Raw genomic sequence first — 21,849 nt, forward strand, 5'->3', positions numbered from 1 at the left:
TTTCTGGTGAGATTATATTCTAAGCCTCAGGAAATATGGAAACCTATTCATTCAGAAAATCTCTCCACTTCAGTGACAATAAAACTTTCATTACGCATTGGAAATTTTCATTCAATTAAAAGGCTATAGGAAATGAATCTTCAGAATTGAATAGAATTAAATTAAGAGGAAATACAACTGCTTATCAAATGAATAAAATAGTAGATTTTCAAGAAAATCGAAGTTGTATGCCAGCGGCTAGGAGAGAAATAGATGACAATTACATGGCATAATGGAAGGACATTATATTAACGATTATAGTCATGCTTATTATTAACATGAAGCACAGTGATATGTGGGAGGCACAAAGTTAAATAAATTATAGTTAACTGGACTAGTTGTAGAATAGAAATAACATATACTAATATGAGAGAAATAGTGTATAATTTAGTTGTATGAAAGTTATCAAAGCTCAAGAACTCTTACAATTAACATAACTGACACAAAATATATCTAGGTGAAAAACTGTTAACCCTCCCACTTTAGGTGGGGAGACTCCCACAAAATCAAAATTAATGAAAAATTTTGAAGTGTATGGCTTGTGGGAGGTTTTTAGTTAAAGTTATTATGTTTTTCGTTAAAAAGACTAAATACTTGATTTTTTATACCTAAATTTTGCTTTTACGTATAATTTTCCCACATGACAGAGTAACAATGAGAGAGAATCTCCCACACAAGCTATTCCCAAAGGTTAACACGTATGTAAAAACAATACCATTCAAATAAATGCATGTCCAAAATACCTTTTAAATTCAAATGGAGATGTTTAGTACATGACCTATATGGTAGGTGAAACAATGAAGCTTTTACATACATCAAAAGTAATACCAAAAATATAGCTCTTACCTTTCATTTTTGTTCTAACTTGAATAATGTAATCAAATCCCTGTCTAAAGTAGCCTGGTTTAATGACAAGTGACTGCTTGTTGGTTCCAGTTGAAGTTTGATCGTCACGTAAATATGCCCGTCTTATTTTTTTCTGAAGAATATGTAGCTTAGGTCTAGGTCTCTGTGACCATTCATGTCTAAATCCATCGGGGGTAATGGTATTCACACCTGTAATAACAAATGGTATATGACAAAACTCAATGTTTCATGTCTTCTTGCAGTGTTTACATTATCATAAAGGTGCACCTGTTTCATGCTCCATGTTTTTGATAGGAGTGTTTGATGGTGAATTTGTCTTGGTCTTTTCCCCTTACTACAGAAATACAAACATTTGTTTGAACTGTGTTTTTTCTTTACTAAAACAAGTCATTCAATGACTTGTAAGCTTAAGTTAATTCTATACAATTAGCAGCAAAAAATCAGGTGTTGACTTTTTTTTTTTGCGATATTACAGTGAAATCTACTATAGCTGTTCTATTAAAAGATACACGGTACCTAGGGAAGGCAATTTTTCAACTGGGGAGCCATCCAAATAAGTTTATGTTTTGTATTAAACTTTATATTTTGTCAAGAGACCTGAACACCCACCCATACACAAAGAATAAAAGTGTCTTCCCCCCTGTCCCTCATATGTTTTATCGGAACATCCCATAGCGATGCCTTAACACATGGTACAAACCTGTTTCAACTTGGTAATCTTTAGTACCATGTCTGTCTGTAGATTTACCTTCCTCAACCATAACCACACCTACAAATAAATACCTAAAGAAATAATAGGAACAAAAAGGATAGGTTTCAAGGTTACAGCTAAGTATTTATGGGAAAATTTAAAATCTGCCCAGTAGTAAAAATGCCACACTTCAAATATAGTATATGGTGAAGATATATAAACTGAATCGTCGAACAGGAAGATGCTAATCAGGCATTCAAATTAGCACTGGTCCAAAGTCCATTCATTCAAATTGGCACTGGTCCAAGGTTCATGCATTCAAATTGGCACTAGTCCAAAGTCCATGCATTCAAATTGGCACTAGTCCAAAGTCTATACATTCAAATTGGCTCTGGTCCAAGGTCTATGCATTCAAACTGGCACTAGTCCAAGGTCCAGGCAGTCAAATTAGCACTGGTCCTAGACCTAATCGATGTCTGATGTAGGACCATCAATAACATTTATTTAGGCCCTTGACCTACCATACTTAACATTTACTCTTATTGAGGACCTTTCACTCTCTTCTGGTGGACCTTTCATTTGGGATGCATAAGAAGTCTAGGACTTTTTTTCTTCAAGTAAATTTGAAGCTGCATTTAATACCCAAACCTAAGTTCAGATCCAATGATATTGCTCATCCATATATTATCAAGTGGCTGTGACAAGTAGTTAAAAAGAAAACTGTGTGACAGAAGACAAGGTTAAACAGTATAGCTCTACCTTGGGAATGGGGTATAAAACAACAAATGTGCCTCACCTAATCTCCCTTAAGCCTTAAGGCACAACATGCAAAACTATTACTGTGAAAAATCAGATTACAGACCATTTACACAGTGATAGAATAAACCGTTTCTACAAAAATGGAACAACACTGGGGAATATGGTTCTAATGCAGTTACAATTTTTTTTTTACAAATTCCTTTCTTCATCTAAAAAATCTCACTAAAACAGCTAAGACCCTAATAATAATTCCAAGATTTTGGAAAAAAAAAAAACAGGGGATGAAAATTTTATTTTTTATCTTTTAATTTTAAGTGAAAAATGCTGTAAAATTGAAAGAAATAGCCCAAAATTGGGAATTTTTTTTTTTTAATTTTCAAAGGAGGGTGAAGAAATTGGGATGGGAGGGGATGAGAATCTAGGATATTCTTTTTTATTTTGGCCTAATAGCAGGTCTTTAGAAGTTACAATATAATCATACCATCCATAATTTTGGTATCAGCTGGACCTGTTCCTGGAAACCAATGGTAGTGCCTGGACATCTCTCTAGACCTTACTCCTAAAACATTAATGCATACATGTTTATGCTGCTTCAAGACAAATGTGTAATTAAGTCGAATTATATGAAATTGAATTGTAAAATCTTGAACTTGGTATCATTTCAACATGGGTATTACGGTGGACTTCGTAATTTGTAGTGGAATTTGCAATCAAAATTTGTATAAATTATGTTGAAATCATAGGGGTAAACAAATTCTAAAAATACAATAAGTTTTGGTAAATCAGAAGGTACTCCCAACCCTTTTTCTTGTGTTAAACCCCTCGTACCCAGAGACAAAATTAAGATAAAAAAATGACAATCCTCTCTGACATTACAAACATTCTACCATACAATTATCCTTGTATTTTAAGTAATTGTACAAAAAGTGAACATTCAAACAAACTGAACATTTGTGAAATAGTAATACAATAATATCTCCAAACTATCTTAACTGTTTGCCCCATTTCTGACCAAACTGTTATTACTTCTACAACCTATCTTTACCAAAATCTCATTACATCAAAAACTGGACTGAACTTAATTCTGAGTAAGAATAGAAACACATAAATGAAATATAAATATCTTCATTGCAATATGAAGATTCTAGGCCATTGATAAAGTACCCAAAAATGAAACCCAAAATTGAAAATTATCTAAAGAATTATGAGAATGTGTATGGTGATAAGCAGAGACAACAACCCCAACGGGATGAAAAATATTACAATAGGAGATGTGTCAGCTCAAACTTAAGTAATGTATCTGATAACTATTTAATAACATATTGGTAACATGGTTCTGTTACTGAGGACTTCATCACTTTTGTTGTCATGGCTTTTCATATCTTACTTAAAGGTTGTATTTACACTTGTTGAAGACAATTTTGGAAATCTCTGAAAGTATTTACTATAATGTATTTTTTTTTCAAATTACACTGGTGCATTTGTTGCTTTTCACCTTATCTGTTCTTTTGATTACTGATATCTTACTTTGAGATCTTGACCTAGATCGCTTGCCTTCTCCTAATGCAGGACCAGGAATAGGTATCTGGTAGGTTGGCAATTCCCTCTTTTTTCTCCAAGCATCTAAAAGCAAAAAGCAAACTTACTATAGTCTCATTGAACACTTAAACACAATGAAGTTAAAGTAAATTCTGGATACAATGAATCAAGATACCTTCCATTAATAAGATTTTGGTATGGAGAAATGAAGCACACAAATGTCGCTTTTAGTTTTAGTGTTAGGATAAACAGGAAGGCACACAGGTTGTCATGCCTATGCATACCCCCATTCATACAGGAAGTTGATATCAGAGAGCAACCACATATGCCCCATCTATATGAAGCTACCAATTCAAATTTGAAATAATCCATCCATTGGGAGCTGAGATAATAGTGATGAAAATTTGGACTGTTGGACAAGGTGATTCCAATTTACCACCTTCTCATTGAGTGGGAGCATAATAAGCTTACTAGTTTCATATTTTTGTCATTACTATGAAATATATTTATTTAAACATTTGTAAATCTTCCTGTATTTCTCAGCACTCTGATAACTGCAGTAATTCATCGTTGCTAATTTGTCATTTAAGACAAATCAAATCAAACTTCAGTAAGATCAAAACCTTCATTATAATATATGTTTAAACTATTGCAGTGACAAATCTGGCACATATTTTACAGGACCTCCAATTTTTTTACTAGTCATGTCTGTCAGTCCAGCAGAGTTGAACAAGGACTGCCTTCCATTATACTCGGCGTCACATAAATAACATACTGTTAAAATTTGAATAAAAATATTTTCTACGACTTTATTGACACCAACCGTCGTTTAAATTGTCTTAAATGACTTGCTCATTCGTTTAGCCAAACAGCTTCTCAAAAACAAGTCGCTTATTAGCTTAAATCATGCGTAACAAATCCTTACGGGAAAATCCCATACTAATATCCGCCATGTTGGTTTTTACGGGACGATTTGTTTACAAACGAAGTGCGTAAGTTCCCGCCGAACTCCGGTGACAATCGTCTGCTTGATCAACTTCTCGGTATTATACGTTGTTCGCGTAAAATAAATCCGAGATATCCGAAATAACGCCGAATTGCATTCTGGGTTCTTCGGTTTTTGGACAAACCATTTAAACGTAAACAACATCTCCTAGCAACCCGATCACTGTAAACATGGCCGACTTTTTACAATGTAAATATTGCCACCTAGAATTAAAATCTGACCGGAATTTAACGATTCAATGTTTAGGGAGAAGCCGTTTGGCTAAACGAATGAGCAAGTCATTTAAGACAATTTAAACGACGGTAGGTGTCAATAAAGTCGTAGAAAATATTTTTATTCAAATTTTAACAGTATGTTATTTATGTGACGCCGACTATAGTAACATTTTGGTATGGAGAAATGAAGAACACAGATGTTGTTTTTAGTTCTAATGTTAGGATAAATTTGCTTAGCAGATTCATGCTATTTCTTAATTATGAAATATATTTATTTAAACATTTGTAAATCTTGCTGTATTTCTCAGCAGTCTGACCACTACAGTAATGTATCATTGTGAATAATAACAGTAATAACAAAACCTTTATTAAAATACAAGTTTAAACAAGAAATCTGTGAGTGATGGCTCACTAGTGATCCTCAAACTTTCAATCATGATATAAGGAAAATAAACTAAGCTTTCAATGATGATTTAAGGAAAATAAAGTAAGTTCTCGGTAAACAGGAAATTCTTGTCAAATTTTTTCTGAAAATAGATACCACCATATGGAATACCTACAGGAAGAATGTGTTTCAAAATATCGAGTCAAAAAATAAACAAAGTCCTCGGTAAACAAGAAAGTGTAGTCAAATTTTTGCAAAAATGGATCCAGCAAATTGCATCGTGTTAAAATTTCAAGCTGCCATGACGAATAGGTGCTGAGAAAACTGTGATGGAAAAAATTGGTATGAACACAGAGAAACACACACACACACACAGAAACACAGACAAGAGTAAAATGGTATACCCCCTCTCTTTCGGGAAATAATTATTGTAATAGCAAATCTGTCATCAAACATTTTACAATAATAAAAAACAATGTAATACTGTGAAAGTACTTTAATTTGTGGATACCAATTTTCATGGATTAAGTTGTGGATTTCGTGGATTCTTGAATTAATGGTTTTGAGGATTTCAGTATACACACCAATGGAAACCTCTTTTTCATTGGTAACCAAATTTCGTGGTTTGGCCAACCCACAAAAACCACAAAAATTTGTACCCTAAGAACAAAAGTTCTTTCACAGTACATTTTGTAATACTTTACATTTAATGGCTTTACACTATTAAGAATATATTAGATATTAATATTTCATTAGGGTCGCCATCACAATCTTCTACACTACTTCATACATCACTTTTTAAAATTTTGTATCCTATGTGAAATCAGCAATCATTCCTTACCATTGTTTATCAACCTTGACTGGATTCCACTTTCTTCCTCTTCATAAGCTCCACTGGTACTGTTTTCTTCTTGCACCGCCATATCAGTATAGGACCTATTATCTGCGAGCCTCATTAAATTAAAGTTTGACCCATCCACTTTCTTTACATAACAGGTAACAGTTGGAAGTCTAGGATAGTATTGTAAATGGACGAAAAGTACCGACCATCTATATTCTACAGTTTCCTCAGAACAGTTGATGCAAACAGCATGTAAAATTAATTTTTCATTGGCGTTAATTTTATGGTTCTCACACTGTGGGCAGTGAATGCTCAGCCTGAAATGGATAACAAAGACTATATTTATAATACTAATAGGTGGAAAATTTTCCTAGTTCTTATTTCGTATCAATTTAAGTAAAAAATGCACTCAGGAGGGGATGAGAATCTAGGATATTTTTTATTTTGGCCTGAAAATTAAAAAAAAAGAATCATGCAGGACATTTAGCAACAAAGATACATCAAAATAAATTTAACTAAGAATTGTATAATTAATTTCAGAAAAATGAGTTGGTCTTCCCATGATTGAATGTCCATTAGATGATGATGTGTCTTAGGTAGTTAACTGGGAGTTGGTCTTCCCATGACTGACCATTAGATGATGATATGTCTTAGGTAGTTAACTGGGAGTTGGTCTTCCAATGACTGAACGACCATTAGATGATGATATGTCTTAGGTAGTTAACTGGGAGTTGGTCTTCCCATGACTGAACGACCATTAGATGATGATATGTCTTAGGTAGTTAACTGGGAGATGGTCTTCCCATGATTGACCATTATATGATGATATGTCTTAGGTAGTTAACTGGGAGTTGGTCTTCCCATGATTGAATGACCATTAGATGATGTTATGTCTTAGGTAGTTAACTGGGAGTTGGTCTTCCCATGACTGAATGACCATTAGATGATGATATGTCTTAGGTAGTTAACTGGACAATTATCATGATAATAACTGTTTTGTATCAAGTCATAGGCATGTTAATCTAAGTTTGATAGAAAATTAAAAGGTCATTGTCGGCATTCCAGTTAAGTACTAGTCCATATAAAATTCAGACACTGCCAATGGTAAAGTGATTCATGGTAAAAGAAAAAAAAACACCTAACAAACAATGCTTTTTCAGTCCATATATGCTATACTTTCATATTATGATAAGCTTTTCTGCATTCAGATTTTCACTTTTGAGAAAATCATACATCCATCTCCCACTAAAACCAACCAAGTGTAGCTAAACCAAGAACATTAACTCTTGCTAAGTGCAGAATCCAGGTACAATCTGTATAATTTTTTTCTCAAAAGCACAACAATCAAATGAAAAACTAAGACTGGTTACGTGATCAGTAACTGTTTCTGAACAAGGAATAAATCTGAATTCGACTGATTTTTGACATGCATGAATCACCTTCTGCCTGATTTTTAGAAAGACTGATACTTAATTACATTAAGAAGTTGATCAGGTGATTGGGGGACCACAGTTTCACTACAACACTGCAAGCAGCTAAGAAAATAATTCGGACAGACAGACAGGGTGAAACCTACATATCCCCCAAAATTTCATTTTCCAGGGTATAAACATGTACCTTTCTCACCAAACTTAAATTTAGTCCTTTATTTGTTGCCTCTATACCTTCATCATTGATAACTTACATTAATGGCTCGTTTTCATTGTTAATCTGTAAAACTTGAACAGCCGTGCTGGATGTGTTCCCATTTGAAGCTTCCAGTGTAATAACAGGGTCACCCATATCTAAAGCAAACCTATCTGCAGGAAATAACATGACAGACGAGTTAAAATGAAGGTCAGACATTGCTCCTTCCTTAAAACAAGAGTTCTGTGAAGGGGTAAATTTTCTACTGCAGTTCCATTTATATCTGCAAGACAAAAACACTAAATAATAGTAAATAAAAGTAAAAATGCTCTGAGAGTACTCCACATTGAAATATATTGTCCATCATGGCAACAAATCAAATTAAAAGAGCAATACCTCAGTCAAAATTTATCCTGTAAAACCAAAATTACAATAAATAAGGAAGGATATCTTTAAAATATATATAATAAAAGTTGCTAATCTATTCCTGTAAGGCCTAAAAAAATAATGTGCTACCAGTAACCTGACTGATCCTATTTTTAATCCTCTGACATTAACTTTTTATGGCATCAGCAAAAATTAAATTTTCAAAAATCTGGAAATTTGTTTTCTGTCATTGATTCTGCCTATTAATGTGTTAATATTGCTCTCCAATGTAGAGGTCTATTACCACCATCAAATAATCTGCATGAGCATAAAAATGTACTAATACCTGAGAATATATATACATTTAGACAATATAAAGAATATATTGTCTAGTATATATAAACTCAGAAATTTTAAAAAAATACATATATAATTGTTTAGGTCTAATGATTTTTTTCAAAGCAATTATGTTGTATATAATTTTATTCATTACTGTGGTTATTTTCTAATAGGCATTGCCCCTGTGTTTTTTTTTTTTTTTTAAATACAACTTACTTAATCTCCTGCTTGTTAAAGCAACACATTTCAGATGACAGTGATCCATCCAGAACTACCATATCCTTACGTGATATGTCCCTCACCATACCACCTCTAATGACAGCAACGACAGGATTTCGGAGAACTTCCAAGTCGACATGTTTCTTAGTAAACACTATGGTGGAACTTATTCCAACCTAAATTTTAAAGGAGAAAAAGATATTAGCGATACTGCTTCACATTTCAATTACTATGCATAAGAACCAATAAGAAGACTTAAAAAAAATACAGAATGGAAATTCATGATCATTTAGTGCTGCAGAAATATCAAAAAGTGATTTAGTTTTCGAGTTTAATGGGCCTAGAGGGTCAGTAACTAATTCATTCTATGCGTGAAGCAGACAAACATGCTTGGTTGCCCGAAAATTAAAACTATAACATTGTAATTGTTCGAAACAACTTCTCTACATGCAACCTTTACATGTTACTTGTTTCCTAATACCTACAATAAAATACTTCACTTAAATTACTTATCAAAGGGCATTGGGGTCGATTGATCTTTGACCCCATCTCTAGTAAATGCAAAATAGCAGAAAACTCTACCACTTTTCAGTTTAAAAAGAAGGATATTCAAAAGCTGCATTGATTTATCTTTCCATTGACATATAATATAGCCATGTACCCTCTAGGCCCATTAAAGTTTGAAAAATCCTTAGCCGTCCACAGCATTAATTTACAGGATTCAGAAGTATGTGACGAAATATGTTGATATTTCTTTAAAATAAATTCTACTAAAATAGCAATAAGCAAGATACAGATTTACTTCCTTCATATAACTTATAACCAGAATGGATTCGGTAACTATGTCAAAGAGATAACAACCCCAGTATGAATAAAAAGCTGCACTTTACTTGCATGATACACCTGTAGTCCTTTCAATCTGTCTCAATGTCTTTAATGAATTTTTATGATCAATTAGAAATACTGTAAGCCCTCCCCCCAAAAATCAAAGTAAATAAAAAATGCACAAAAAATTTGGCACTATCAAGGCTACCTCAAGTTTAACTAAGTTAATTGTCTTGATTTTTCACCCATACATTTCTATCTTGTTCAAAACAACTTTCTGACAAGGTTACCAAGTACCTTTTATATTTATTAGTCAATCATCATAACAAATGGTCAGTTTTCCAACGAAAAATTTCCTTGGCCGTTTCTGCCTTTTTTTTAAAGAGTAAAACTTCATAACATTGAAACGTAAAATTTGACATTTATACAAATCGGAAGGGAGCTTACTTCAATAGATATGAGCAATTCACCAAAATTCATAAAAGTTCAGGAAAGTGTTTTTGAGTTATTGCATGAGAACTTGAAAATCCCCCATTTTTAAGAAAAAAAAATCATTAAACTGAAATGAAAAGCCTGAAATCTATAAAAATAAAACGGGAGCTTATGTCAACAGATATGAACAATTCACCTAAGTTTCATAAAAGTATTTGAGTTATTGTCTGTGTTGACGACGGATGGACAAGAGTATACCATAAAATGTTTCGTCTAAGACGGGCGTACAAAAATGTCAGCTCAAGACCACCCATGGGTCTTCAGTGAATGAGAGGACATTATAAATTGAAATAATTTTTGTCCAATCACTCTGCTTTTTATGCAATAAAATATATTCAGTTCAATGAATGACGAGTAAACCCTCACATCACAGGGTAGGCAGCAGCTGGCCTCAAAATAACATTATACACAATTACAGGGAAATAGTTGCCCCCCCACCCCCCCAATATCACTCCAACAAACTGAAAGTGAAAAGAAAACAATGCATACAGGGGTCATAGACAACAGACAGGTGCAAAAATATGGTAGGGTTAAAATACTTTGGAGTGATCACAACCCTCCCCTATTAAATCAGGACACTGTGGAAAAAAATTACACAATTAATCCTTGCAACTATTTTTTTCAAGTACAAAAACCTTTTCTTTTTAGCCCCCCAAAAAATGCTTACCATTCTTAATAAAATACACCATGCTCACAAAAAGGAAACTTTGAATTATTTCTACAATTAATTCTTATTTTTAATATTTTTGATACTTTATAATTTACCTTGACTTCCAACCTGTAATGCCCAGGCGCTAACGTACAAGGTGGCAACATAAGTCGTCTCTTAGTAAACCTCTTCCTATCCATTCCATCAATAAACAAGGGCAGGTGTGATGACTTTTTGTACACAGTCCACTGATATTCTGCCACTATGGTTGTATTTTCACACATTGTCTGACCAAACTCAATCTCATACACCAATTTATCTGACACATTGACCTTAAAATCGAAATTGGATACCGTTGTAGTCTCTACTGTTAAAGTACTGTCATTGGAGAGAGACAAATTCGTAATTTTTCTTCTCCATCATTTATGATGTGTAAACCTCATTTTACTACATTTAAGCTCTTCTACAATAACATAGGCTTATTTTCCTCATTTTGAACAAAGCATGATCATGTGATATTAATACTTAGTAATGCAACTCATGGTCACAATGGCACTACAAAATTAAGTTTTCCAGGATGTAATATATCATGTGTGGCATGCCCTCTTAAATATATATATATATATAAATGCTTAATGACATCGACATCTATTGTAAAAACTCGGAACTTTCTGTCATTAACAATTTTCCTTTCAAAAATTTTCCATGTGATAGAAAATAAGACTCAAATGTTTATAGACACTGAAAACCTTGACAGACTAGAGTTATAGTCATTTTAAAAGTGAGTAAGTTCTGGATGACATGATGTAACAGAATTGACGAGAGACATACAAATCAGATTATCTTTCTCATCAAGAAACTGAGACCAAACTTGAGAACCCTAACCTTTATATTTAGACCTTTCTAGAAAACAAGATTCAAGTGAATAAAGTCTGAAATACATTCTTTTCATTCTCATTTTCTGTTTGAAAAAAAACCCCAAAAAACAAAACAAACTAAAATTGATTGGGAAAAAAATTTGAAATGATCTGAATACCTTTGTAAATGTGCTGTCATGGATAAATATTTCTGGAGGATCACATCGTTGGTTGGTAACAAACCATGGCAAAGTGGCGCTGGCTCTACTTATAAGATTTGTTGCCAGAACTGTTACCATATATGCTCCTTGCCTGGAAATAAAAGATCACATACATCATCAAAATCTTTCTTCATTTTTTTTCAAAACTCATACTTCAACTACTACTGAAGAGGATTCTTAGACATTATTTTGAGAACTAATGACATCATAATGAATAAGCTGACTGCCTGTCAAATCAATCCTAAGAAATTCAGTCATTAAAAAGAAAAATATGCCATCTAATATTTTGCTGATCTTGCAGTACTTAATCATAACCAATATCTCTGTTTCTCAAATGTATTTTAAAGCTTTGTTATTGTCATAATGAAATAAAATAGGTCAGATTAAACTTCAAAATACTAACGTCGGCTGAACAAGTAAAAAAATGTCAGCTAACACAAAGCTGGCTCACAATATTCAGAGTTACTGAAGATAGAATTAAGCAGACAAATGTATGTAATAAAGATTCAGAGCAGTAACAAATTAACTGTTACAATTTCTTAGAATATCTATTACATTAAAGCCTTTCATTCAAAATAAGAGACATAGCCAATTATTCTATCTGATTTAAAGCACAAAGGCAAAATTGTCATCATGATTGTACACATTATAAAAAGGGGAATTTAAATCACACGTCTGCTTCATTTACATTAAAATTATAACACAGCGTAAAATTTAATTGATTGCTTCATTTGCTACACAATGCAACTACATAGTGTGTGAAAATATTGGGTCGGGAGGGGATGGGAATCTAAGATAAATTTATATTTTGGCCTTAATGAAGCAACATTTCCTATTATATAATATATCACTACAAGTTCAGTTGCATATTTATAATGGCTTAAACGGATAGAGTTGATCTTGCCACCAAAGCTTGCATGTTCAATATCCTTATATTACAAGGCTAAAACTAAGTTATTTACAGTACAGTAACTACAAAAAAAACTTACTTTGTGTAAATGTGATCAACAAATGTACCAGTCTCATTCTGTCTCAATATTGGTGATCCATCTCCAAAATTCCATTCCAAAATCATTTCAGTCCCTTCATATGATGTGGCCTTGAATCTTGATGTTTGATTGGTTAAGCCTCTAATGAGTTTTTCTATCCTTAACCTGTGAATTCGAGCTGGTATATGAATAGGTGGAGAAACAGCTCTGCTAATGTTGTTTTCTACTGTTACAGTTAAGAAGCACCTAAATACAGAAAATGTCAAGAATTTAAACACAGAAAATAAAAATTGAACTTAATGTGCCACCTCTGACAGCAGGTTCAATTATTCAAGTTTTATGAAAAAATCCTTTAAACGGCAGAGCCCGATGTACTTGACAAAATTAACAACAGCTGACATTTTTCATCCCAGTGGGGTCCTTGTATATTTGACATTTTCGCTATATTCATTCTCCTTGTAACTTTGACTGGGCAATTCCCTGCTTTACCAACTTGATTAAAAAGAATATATTTATATTTTTTCAGAGCTGATTAAAAATTGTACACTGAAACCTGTCTAAACTGAATCTCTTTTGGACTTCGAAATGTGTTCATTCATAAAGGTGTCTGTTTTACCAAAGTTCAAAATACATTTAAGTAGTACTCCAGCTAAGAATCATGCAAACTCTGTAATATGTGATACACCCCTAAATGGCTTCACATTTTTATTTTTCTTATTAAGATGCTTTATGTCTTTATGGTGAAATCTATTATCAGTCATTCAAATCTGTCTGCTCTTAGGGACATCTCACATTGAAAATCCAATGATTTCTGTTGTATTTTTCTGTCATTTACAGAGTTATCTCCCTGTATTTTGAATTATACAATACAGTCGATATGATTTATATCTGTCATGAACAGGGGTTATATGGAAAACCACATGTTAATTTCTATTTACTATAATGTTTTAAACAAAATATCAAAAGTAAAAATATGTAGGCTTTCCAACCATGAATCACATTTTGCATGATTCTTAGCTGGAGAACTACTTAAATTGATATGAAGGGACCTTAAAAAGTATCTGGTTTAGACAGGTATTTAGATTATTCAGGGTTTGGTTTAGACAGGTTTCACTGTATGTGAGATGACCTAGGCAAGAACTGTCCTTACATGATCTAATTCCTTTTTACATGTGTGATGCTGGAATCAATAAAGGTATCTATCATGAAACTTGCCATCACATAAAATCCAGTATACACATCTCCATTTATTGTTCTAAAAGTTCACTAAGTGTTGTGAGAATCCAGGGAATAATAAAGAAGTATTCCAGATAGTATGATACTGGAAAAATTGACAGACAGAGATACCCATAATACCCTACCAAGCTTCATTTGTTGAGGGTGCATAAAATATCTTGAAATCACGAGCATAGGTTTAACCCTTTTGTTTTGATCATACTTTACCTTTCAAACGCATCTGAGTGAAATATATAGGGTTCTGCAGTTCGCTTGAAGAGCGTATACCCTGTCCAGGTAGTGAAGTTCCAGAGATATTTCTCAACAAGATCTTGATAGGTGGGAAACACGTGGGCAGTCAATTTTACCTGGCTGCCTTTACTTATGTTAACTGTAACTCCTGAAAAAAGATGAAGTCTTTGTGAAAACAATCATTCAAATTTATGGTTAAAACATTCAAAAAGAATGAAGGCAAAAATCTTGGTATGTTTACAGACCTCACAAAGAAAAGGCCTAAATTGAATATTTTTCTAAAGACCAGGAAATTCCTATATTTAATTGTTGGAAACACTATAAATTATATACATGTATGATTCCTACCTTTGTATAAAATTTCTTCAAAATTTATTAAGCAGTTAAGGAGGATTTACATTACAAGATATTTGGACAAACTCACAGGAGGCCAATGGAGGGGTTGATGAAAAGAGAAACAGGGTGATTCGTTTATAGCCAACAAACTTTTAGACATTGACAGAAATCAGGTACAGCAATAACATCTCTCATTCTGATGTTCATTCTCTGGTAAGATTTTGGTCTCCAACTATTGGGTACTTTCCATCTATATACCACATGGCATGTTATTTTGGTGGGTGTAAAATTTGGTTATTTCAAAGCAGAAAAAGAACATAAAAAATTTTAGCAGATGATAAATAAGTGGTGCACTAAGTACTTAAGCCCGGAGTTAATATTTTCACCAATTTATTTTTATGTTTATAGACAGACTACTAAAAAACGCCAAAATTAGCACCCCCACAACAATTACCCTCAATAAGGTATATTAGGGAGGGACATTACTCTTGAAATCAATGATATGTTTGTATCATATTCAATTTCAACAATGCCTATCAAGCTTTCATTTGAAACAGAAAGAAATTAGTCCAAGTAACTTTGATGCTTACATGAGATTGATGTAAAATGCTGGATACAAACGTTCCGATGATTTGTAAGAGTTGTGTCCCTTACCCTAGGGCTACTATCTTACAGTTTCTACCTTGAATTTTATGCTCTACAAATACTTTAGCAGTATCATTAGTCTTTCTTCTCTTATCATTAGCTATGACAACAAGATTATACACACCAGCTTTCTGATAAAAATGGCTGATTTCAGTACCTACAAAACAAAATTGATATACCCTATAATACATCTCATCTTCATTTGTGAATAATTCTATTCATAAGATTCTTCATGCTTAGAGCCATTTTTGATTGGTCTTTGCAAGAAAGTTCATACTTGCATGAACTTTGCCAGATTGTTCAAACATGCATGAACGACAGTCAACCTGAAACCAATATGGCTTGCAAGGGAACATTTTTTTAACACGGTTAAGGATGAAGAGTGTAAAAAAAGCCTAAAATGCTGCACTCAGAAATTCTATGTAATTCTAATGAATATAAAAGTAAACTAGAAAAACTGCATTGCTCACTAATTTGATCCCCCCTCACTCCCCCATTTGATAACATGCACCTTTTAACCTCCAAGCATAGAAATGTACAAGTGGAACATGTAGTAACGATTCTGTGAAAGGAGTAAAAGGATAAGAGATGTGTCCCCCCTACCCCACCCCCCGTTCCCATATTAACAACTGAAGAAGTCCTTGGTTTGCTATGTGAAACTCCCATATTGATTCTCATCAAAATCTAAAATAGGAGGGGCACAATGGGAACATGTAATAAAGATTCTGTGAAAGTCTCATTCAATCCATTCAGTGGTGTGGGTGGAGTAATGAATTATATCACAATATGCCCCAACCTTTCAAAGAGAGAGTGTGTGTATAAAAAAAGTAGTCATGACAGCATCACTTACTCTGACTACTAACAACCTCTGTCTGATCACCAAACTTCCAGTCGAAAGTCACATCATCATCATCAAACTGTTCTACTTTAAATGTGTAGTTTTGGCCATAAGGAATATGGTAAACCTCATTCAGTTTTGGTAACTGAGGTGGTCGTCGTACAACAAAGGGATGGCTAAGGTTGAGTGTTATGTTCCCTAATGGATTGACAGCTGTAACATACACCTGGTACACTCCCTCTGTAAATAAAATTTTAGATTAAGATGATTCATCAAGCATTAAAAAACACTTTTAAGCAAACAATAATTTTGTTCTCATGACCAACAAATGCATCACAATCTGTTCAGTTTTAATATCCATTGATACAAACCATTAAAACATGTTTTAATTAGGCTTTTTTTTTAAAAATATGTGTGATAATTAATAAAAAATCGAAAAAGAACAACTGAAAAATTTAGCGCTTATTTACATTGAAAATCAAAGTACTGTTAGCACTGAGGGTTTTTAATTCTTGTGAAAATGTAGCATGGACAAAATTCAAAAGATAACATAATATAAAATAAAACCATAATCATAAATTTGAATTATCCATATTATTGAGAACTGTTTTACTGAAGTAAAAACTGTAATCGATAGTTAAACCAAAACCAACTTCACACACATCTACAATTTTTGTTCTGTTTCCTTTTTCCCAATTTATCAACTTGTCCAAAAGTTAATTTGCAATCACATTTAAAAGTATTTCAACAGAAAACTATCCTACATTGTAATGAAATTAATTTCAGCTTAAAAAAATAATTTTCTTGATCAACATATCAAGATTTTCATAACTAGACACTTTTTTCAATTTGAATTTTCCTGCCAGTTTTACTTGGTTAAAATCACTGCTCTTCACTTCCTGTTTATTAATCATAAAATATTTATGATAAGATGGAGATTTTGACTGATAACTGTATTAAATGGAACATGCTTAGCACATTTAATGCTTCTTGGCACAATACTGTATGACCTACTTTCCTTAAATGGTAATTTATTAATAAACATCCTAAACGGAATCCCTCAAATCTTCAGTTCATTTAAATTTCTTAATTTCACTTGCAGAATTAACAGAACATTATTGAGATAAATAACTGCCAGAAACATATTGAAAGTTTTAAAAGATGCATTGAGTGATAAAAAAGAAATTACATTTGGACTATTTTTTTTTTGTAGTGTTCTGATACAGTAAGGAAGTTCCAGGCATGAGCCTGCCACATAAGGTATTTTGCTAAATCAAAAACCCAAAAATACACATTCAACAAGTCCAACAACTTGGTAACCATACCCCAATTGCAGATAGTTGGCTTTAATTTCTATACCCAACATTTTTCATCCTGGTGGGGTCATCATCTCTTCGACATATTCATCAAATGCATTCTCAAAATACTATCAATTTTCTTATACCTTACCGGTAGTTCTAATGCAGAAACCAATTGCCCACTAGACCAACATTACCATGCCAACAACAGTGTCCTCCCTATGTACTATTGGCAAAATTTAAAATATTTCTTTCCAGCATCTACAGCACCCTTTGGAGACATGTAAGAAGCCAAAATATGGAGGGTTAGTAAAATAGTTCTACCTTGTGTGTAACTATGCAAAGAGCGTCCAGTGAACATATAAAACATATCACGCTGTCCATTAACAGTCGCAGAGTTGCCGTCTCCGAAGTGAAAGATGAATTTTATATGTGATCCCTTCTGACACCTGGTAAAAAAGATAATAATTAAGCAGCTGAAAGTTAATAAGACTACATGATGTACTACGATGTAATTTATACTTTCCCTTTTATGGCTATAGGTTACTGTGAAAGTACTATTGTTTTTGGGGTACCAATTTTCATGGTTTTCGTTGGTGGGCCAAACCACAAAATTTGGTTCCCAGTGAGAAGGAAATTTCTGTTGAAGTGTATACTGAAAACCACAAAACCATGATTTCAAGAATCCACCAACTGATGTTTCTTCCCTAATCCACGAAAATTGGTATTCACGAATTAAATTACACAGTGTTTCTATCACAGTTTTTTTTGGTTGATAAAAAAAATAATAAAAAAATTCAAGAATAACTTGCATGATCAAGAAATATGATATTAAAATCTAATTAAGTACTTTTCTGAGGAAGAAAGAAGCTGCTGATATACCAAGATGATGCTGCATAATTTCTAACCCTTTATATTAAAAACTCCTATATAGATTTATTGATCCTAAAAAGGTAAACTCCATTTCATCCCAAACCAATCTAACTGGATTAAAAAGTTGGAAACAGACAACTTTCAACTTACCTGGCTTCAAACAAAATTGGTTCTGTACTTGTATTTGGTTTTTTTCCTGCTAAAACAGAACTATAATGCTTTGGCTGTAACAGTTCTAAGACCTCCATAGCATCGACTGGCATGAACTTAAAAGGTAGTGTTGCAAAAACAGGTTCGACATACAGATTGTTACTGACCATAACTTTGACTTCATAACCCTCCTCAATTGAATATTCATACGTATGAGTGGCTGTGCTTGTATTGTTTCTTGACCTGAAAAAGAGAAACAGTCAATGAATTAATCTTGAAAATATTTTTTCTTACAATAGCAATACATATCATATAGCAATACATTTATTACAGTATAAAATATAAGATCCAAGACATTTCAGGAAAAATTAATTTTTTCACACCTGCCTACATCTGCTGTTGAAATGACCTTTTTTCATAGTTTTGAGTTTTGATAATTTTTTTTTTCTTGACTTAATCATATTAACATCTTAATATAAATTCAACAATTTGAAAGAATAAATCAGACAGAAGTCTTCGAAGTCGATAATCTTCAAATATTCACTATCACTGATTTTGACCTACATTAAACATTCGAAATGGTACATATGCTCCAAAGTTGGGTGACTTCCGCTAAAATCTTGGTTCATTTCATATTATTGCGGACTCTTTATATATATGTTGGTGTCCTGATAATATGTATGACCTTTATATAATCAATTGTAACGAACGCCTGTGTTTAAATCAGAAACTGGGTAATATTACATAAATTCAATGCTAACCGATCCTTTTATCATTTGATGTAAACTTCACCATTCCAATTGGTGAATATACAAGCAAAAACACACATAGACATGTGTATGATAAGTTTTAAAAAAGGTACATTGTAGCGATCTTTGGGTCGCTTATGATATTGACAGGGAACCAGTTTATGAACCAAATGTAGCAGCTGGCAATGAATCATAAATATTGGGGCTAATGTATATGACCTATATAGTCTTGTAACTAGTCTCAGAGCCTGAATCGGAAACTGGGTAATATTCAAAGCTAACTGATTATTTCATGTAAATTTCCCTTTGTCATACAAGCACGAAACACATGTAGAACACACATGCATGATATTTAAGAGGTACATTTTTATCTTGTATGAAGCAAGAACTGTGATGCTGTGGTGGTGAACATGGCGATGATCTGCTGTGTGGCATATAACTACACATTAATGCAAATAATATGCGAATATTAAATACAGAAATTACGAGTGCAATAAGTCGCTATCACTATTAGCGACTTAAAAAGACGCTCCAAGGAGCCCGAAACACTAACCTGGATAAATTTTTTGGCTTTCAAGGGCAATACCTCTAACAAGGAGTTGTCCAACAATTTGGACTAAACTTTGATCGAACTTATCATAAGGATCATTTCATGAATCGAAAGTTTCTTTCTATCTACAGTAGTTTTCAAGATACTGGTTGAAAATTGTAAATAAAAAATATCATTTCACCTTTCAAGAGCAATAACTCTAACAAAGAGTCTTTGAACAACTTTGATCCCTGGTAGACTTCAGCAGGTCTTATAACAGGGATCATTTCGGCAATTGAAAGAATTTTGTTGAACTTTACAGCTTTGGAGACATATGAGTAAAACTTCTGATTGACCCCTTTGTTCTATTTTTAGTAACAACAGCCATGTTTTTTTAGGTATCAAAAATCCCCATACCAGTTCTATGCAGAATACCATAAGGAATATTCATAACAAGTTTAGTTTTAATTGGTCAGCAGCTTCAGAGGACAAGATTTTTTTAAAGAAAAAAAAAAGCTAATAAAGCAAGTTAAGTGGTACCTCATTAATTATATCAAGTTGCACATATTAATTGCAAAAAAAAAAACCCTCTCATTCCAAATAGTAAATTATGGAAAAGTCCCACGAAACAGGAAGTCGATGTCAAACAGCAACCAAAACTGCTTACAACATTGGCCCAATCTGAGGCAGGTGTAACCTTAAGCAGAAGTAAGTTGATTATATTGATACTTATATGCCTTCCATAGTTTCACATTAACTGAAAATTATTTTTCTTCATTATCTAACAAAATAAAAAGATTTAAGCGTCAACATTTTTTGTTAAGATAAGAACAAGTAAAGATCCTTACTCTGTATTACAAGTTAACTTCCTATCTGACAGAAATCAGGCTCTAAGAGGTCATAGGTCAAATAAGTCTTGTACTATTATCTATAGTACATATACATGTACCAAATTTGAAATCAGTCCATCCATTTGGGGCTATGATAATAGTGATGGAATTTGAATGTTTTGAGTGACTAACAGGTGTACGGACACCATACTTCCAATATTATACCACCAACTTGTTTAGTGGGGTATAATAAAACTTTTGAAATTCATTTTGAGACCACATTTCTAAAATTTTAAGTTTAATACGACTGAAGCATCTGTAACAACAATTTTTGTCAGATGTAATGTCAAAACAGTGACCAACTAGAAACACTGATTGCAATGCTCGACTTTATACCCCTACTCCCACCATTTGATAATATGCACCTTTCGACCTCTACATTCATTTGGATCAAAACCTAAAATAGGTGCACAATGAGAATATATAATGAAGATTCTGTTAAAGTTTCATTTAATTCCCTTCAGTGGTATAGGAAGTGTAAGGAATAAGATATTAGTCCCGCCTGTGTAACGGGGGAAGGATGGAAGAATGGACACACCATTACTATATTCACCCCACTTTGGAAGTGACGGTATAAATATCTATTATGAAATAAAGCAAATAATACCATGACCATCAAATATTTAGTTTGAACCAGGAAGGTTATTTATATATTTTTTTACTCCTACACATTATACCATTATCAATTATCTACCCTGTATTGTGCTAGAAATTCTCTATAAATCATCCCGCCATAATGGTCACTGGGGAGATTCCACAAGCCAAGATTTAATTAAAATTTTGGAAAAAACTTATTTCGGTCTCATACATCACGATAATTTTCATTTTTCACAAGTCCCTAAAGGTATCCTAATTCCAAGCAAAACTTTACATGAAACAAATTAGACTGTATTCATGTCGACAGATAACACAGTCATGTCTGTTTTGTGATTAATAAGCGAATTAGCCTTCCATTTGCTTTTATTAGATATATTGTGTTGTAACTTAGTTAACATAGGAGAGCACAATACCGATTTTTCAAGCCACTATCGTGATTGTGTATTTCCATTTACAGCAAAGTAAATGTCCCGCCTAATATTCATTAAGTCGAAGCTAAAATCCATCTTCCCATTTCACAATTCATTAATCCCTAATTAATCATTTGCTATT

At 33.0% G+C, this 21,849-nt stretch overlaps 1 protein-coding gene across 5 annotated transcripts in view; it reads right to left on the bottom strand.

The window, feature by feature from the left end:
* Window positions 1-21,849, bottom strand: part of LOC148603103 (polycystin-1-related protein-like) — a 259,127-nt gene that overhangs the window by 112,734 nt on the left and 124,544 nt on the right. For all 5 annotated transcript variants that reach the window (XM_088553961.1, XM_088553962.1, XM_088553964.1 and 2 more), the window contains 15 exons: window positions 18,533-18,775; window positions 17,834-17,958; window positions 16,224-16,451; window positions 15,411-15,530; window positions 14,369-14,540; window positions 12,926-13,171; window positions 11,895-12,027; window positions 10,975-11,190; window positions 8,890-9,068; window positions 8,027-8,251; window positions 6,343-6,659; window positions 3,884-3,979; window positions 2,838-2,915; window positions 1,607-1,675; window positions 886-1,095 (listed from right to left, as the gene is read on the bottom strand). In XM_088553961.1, the coding sequence (XP_088410087.1) occupies window positions 886-1,095; window positions 1,607-1,675; window positions 2,838-2,915; window positions 3,884-3,979; window positions 6,343-6,659; window positions 8,027-8,251; window positions 8,890-9,068; window positions 10,975-11,190; window positions 11,895-12,027; window positions 12,926-13,171; window positions 14,369-14,540; window positions 15,411-15,530; window positions 16,224-16,451; window positions 17,834-17,958; window positions 18,533-18,775 (2,657 nt within the window). The remainder of the gene's footprint in view (window positions 1-885; window positions 1,096-1,606; window positions 1,676-2,837; window positions 2,916-3,883; window positions 3,980-6,342; window positions 6,660-8,026; window positions 8,252-8,889; window positions 9,069-10,974; window positions 11,191-11,894; window positions 12,028-12,925; window positions 13,172-14,368; window positions 14,541-15,410; window positions 15,531-16,223; window positions 16,452-17,833; window positions 17,959-18,532; window positions 18,776-21,849) is intronic.

This window comes from Perna viridis, chromosome 11 (assembly GCF_037379345.1).
Source record: "Perna viridis isolate PV_CMFRI_1.1 ecotype Kerala chromosome 11, ASM3737934v1, whole genome shotgun sequence".
NCBI lineage: Eukaryota > Metazoa > Mollusca > Bivalvia > Mytilida > Mytilidae > Perna > Perna viridis.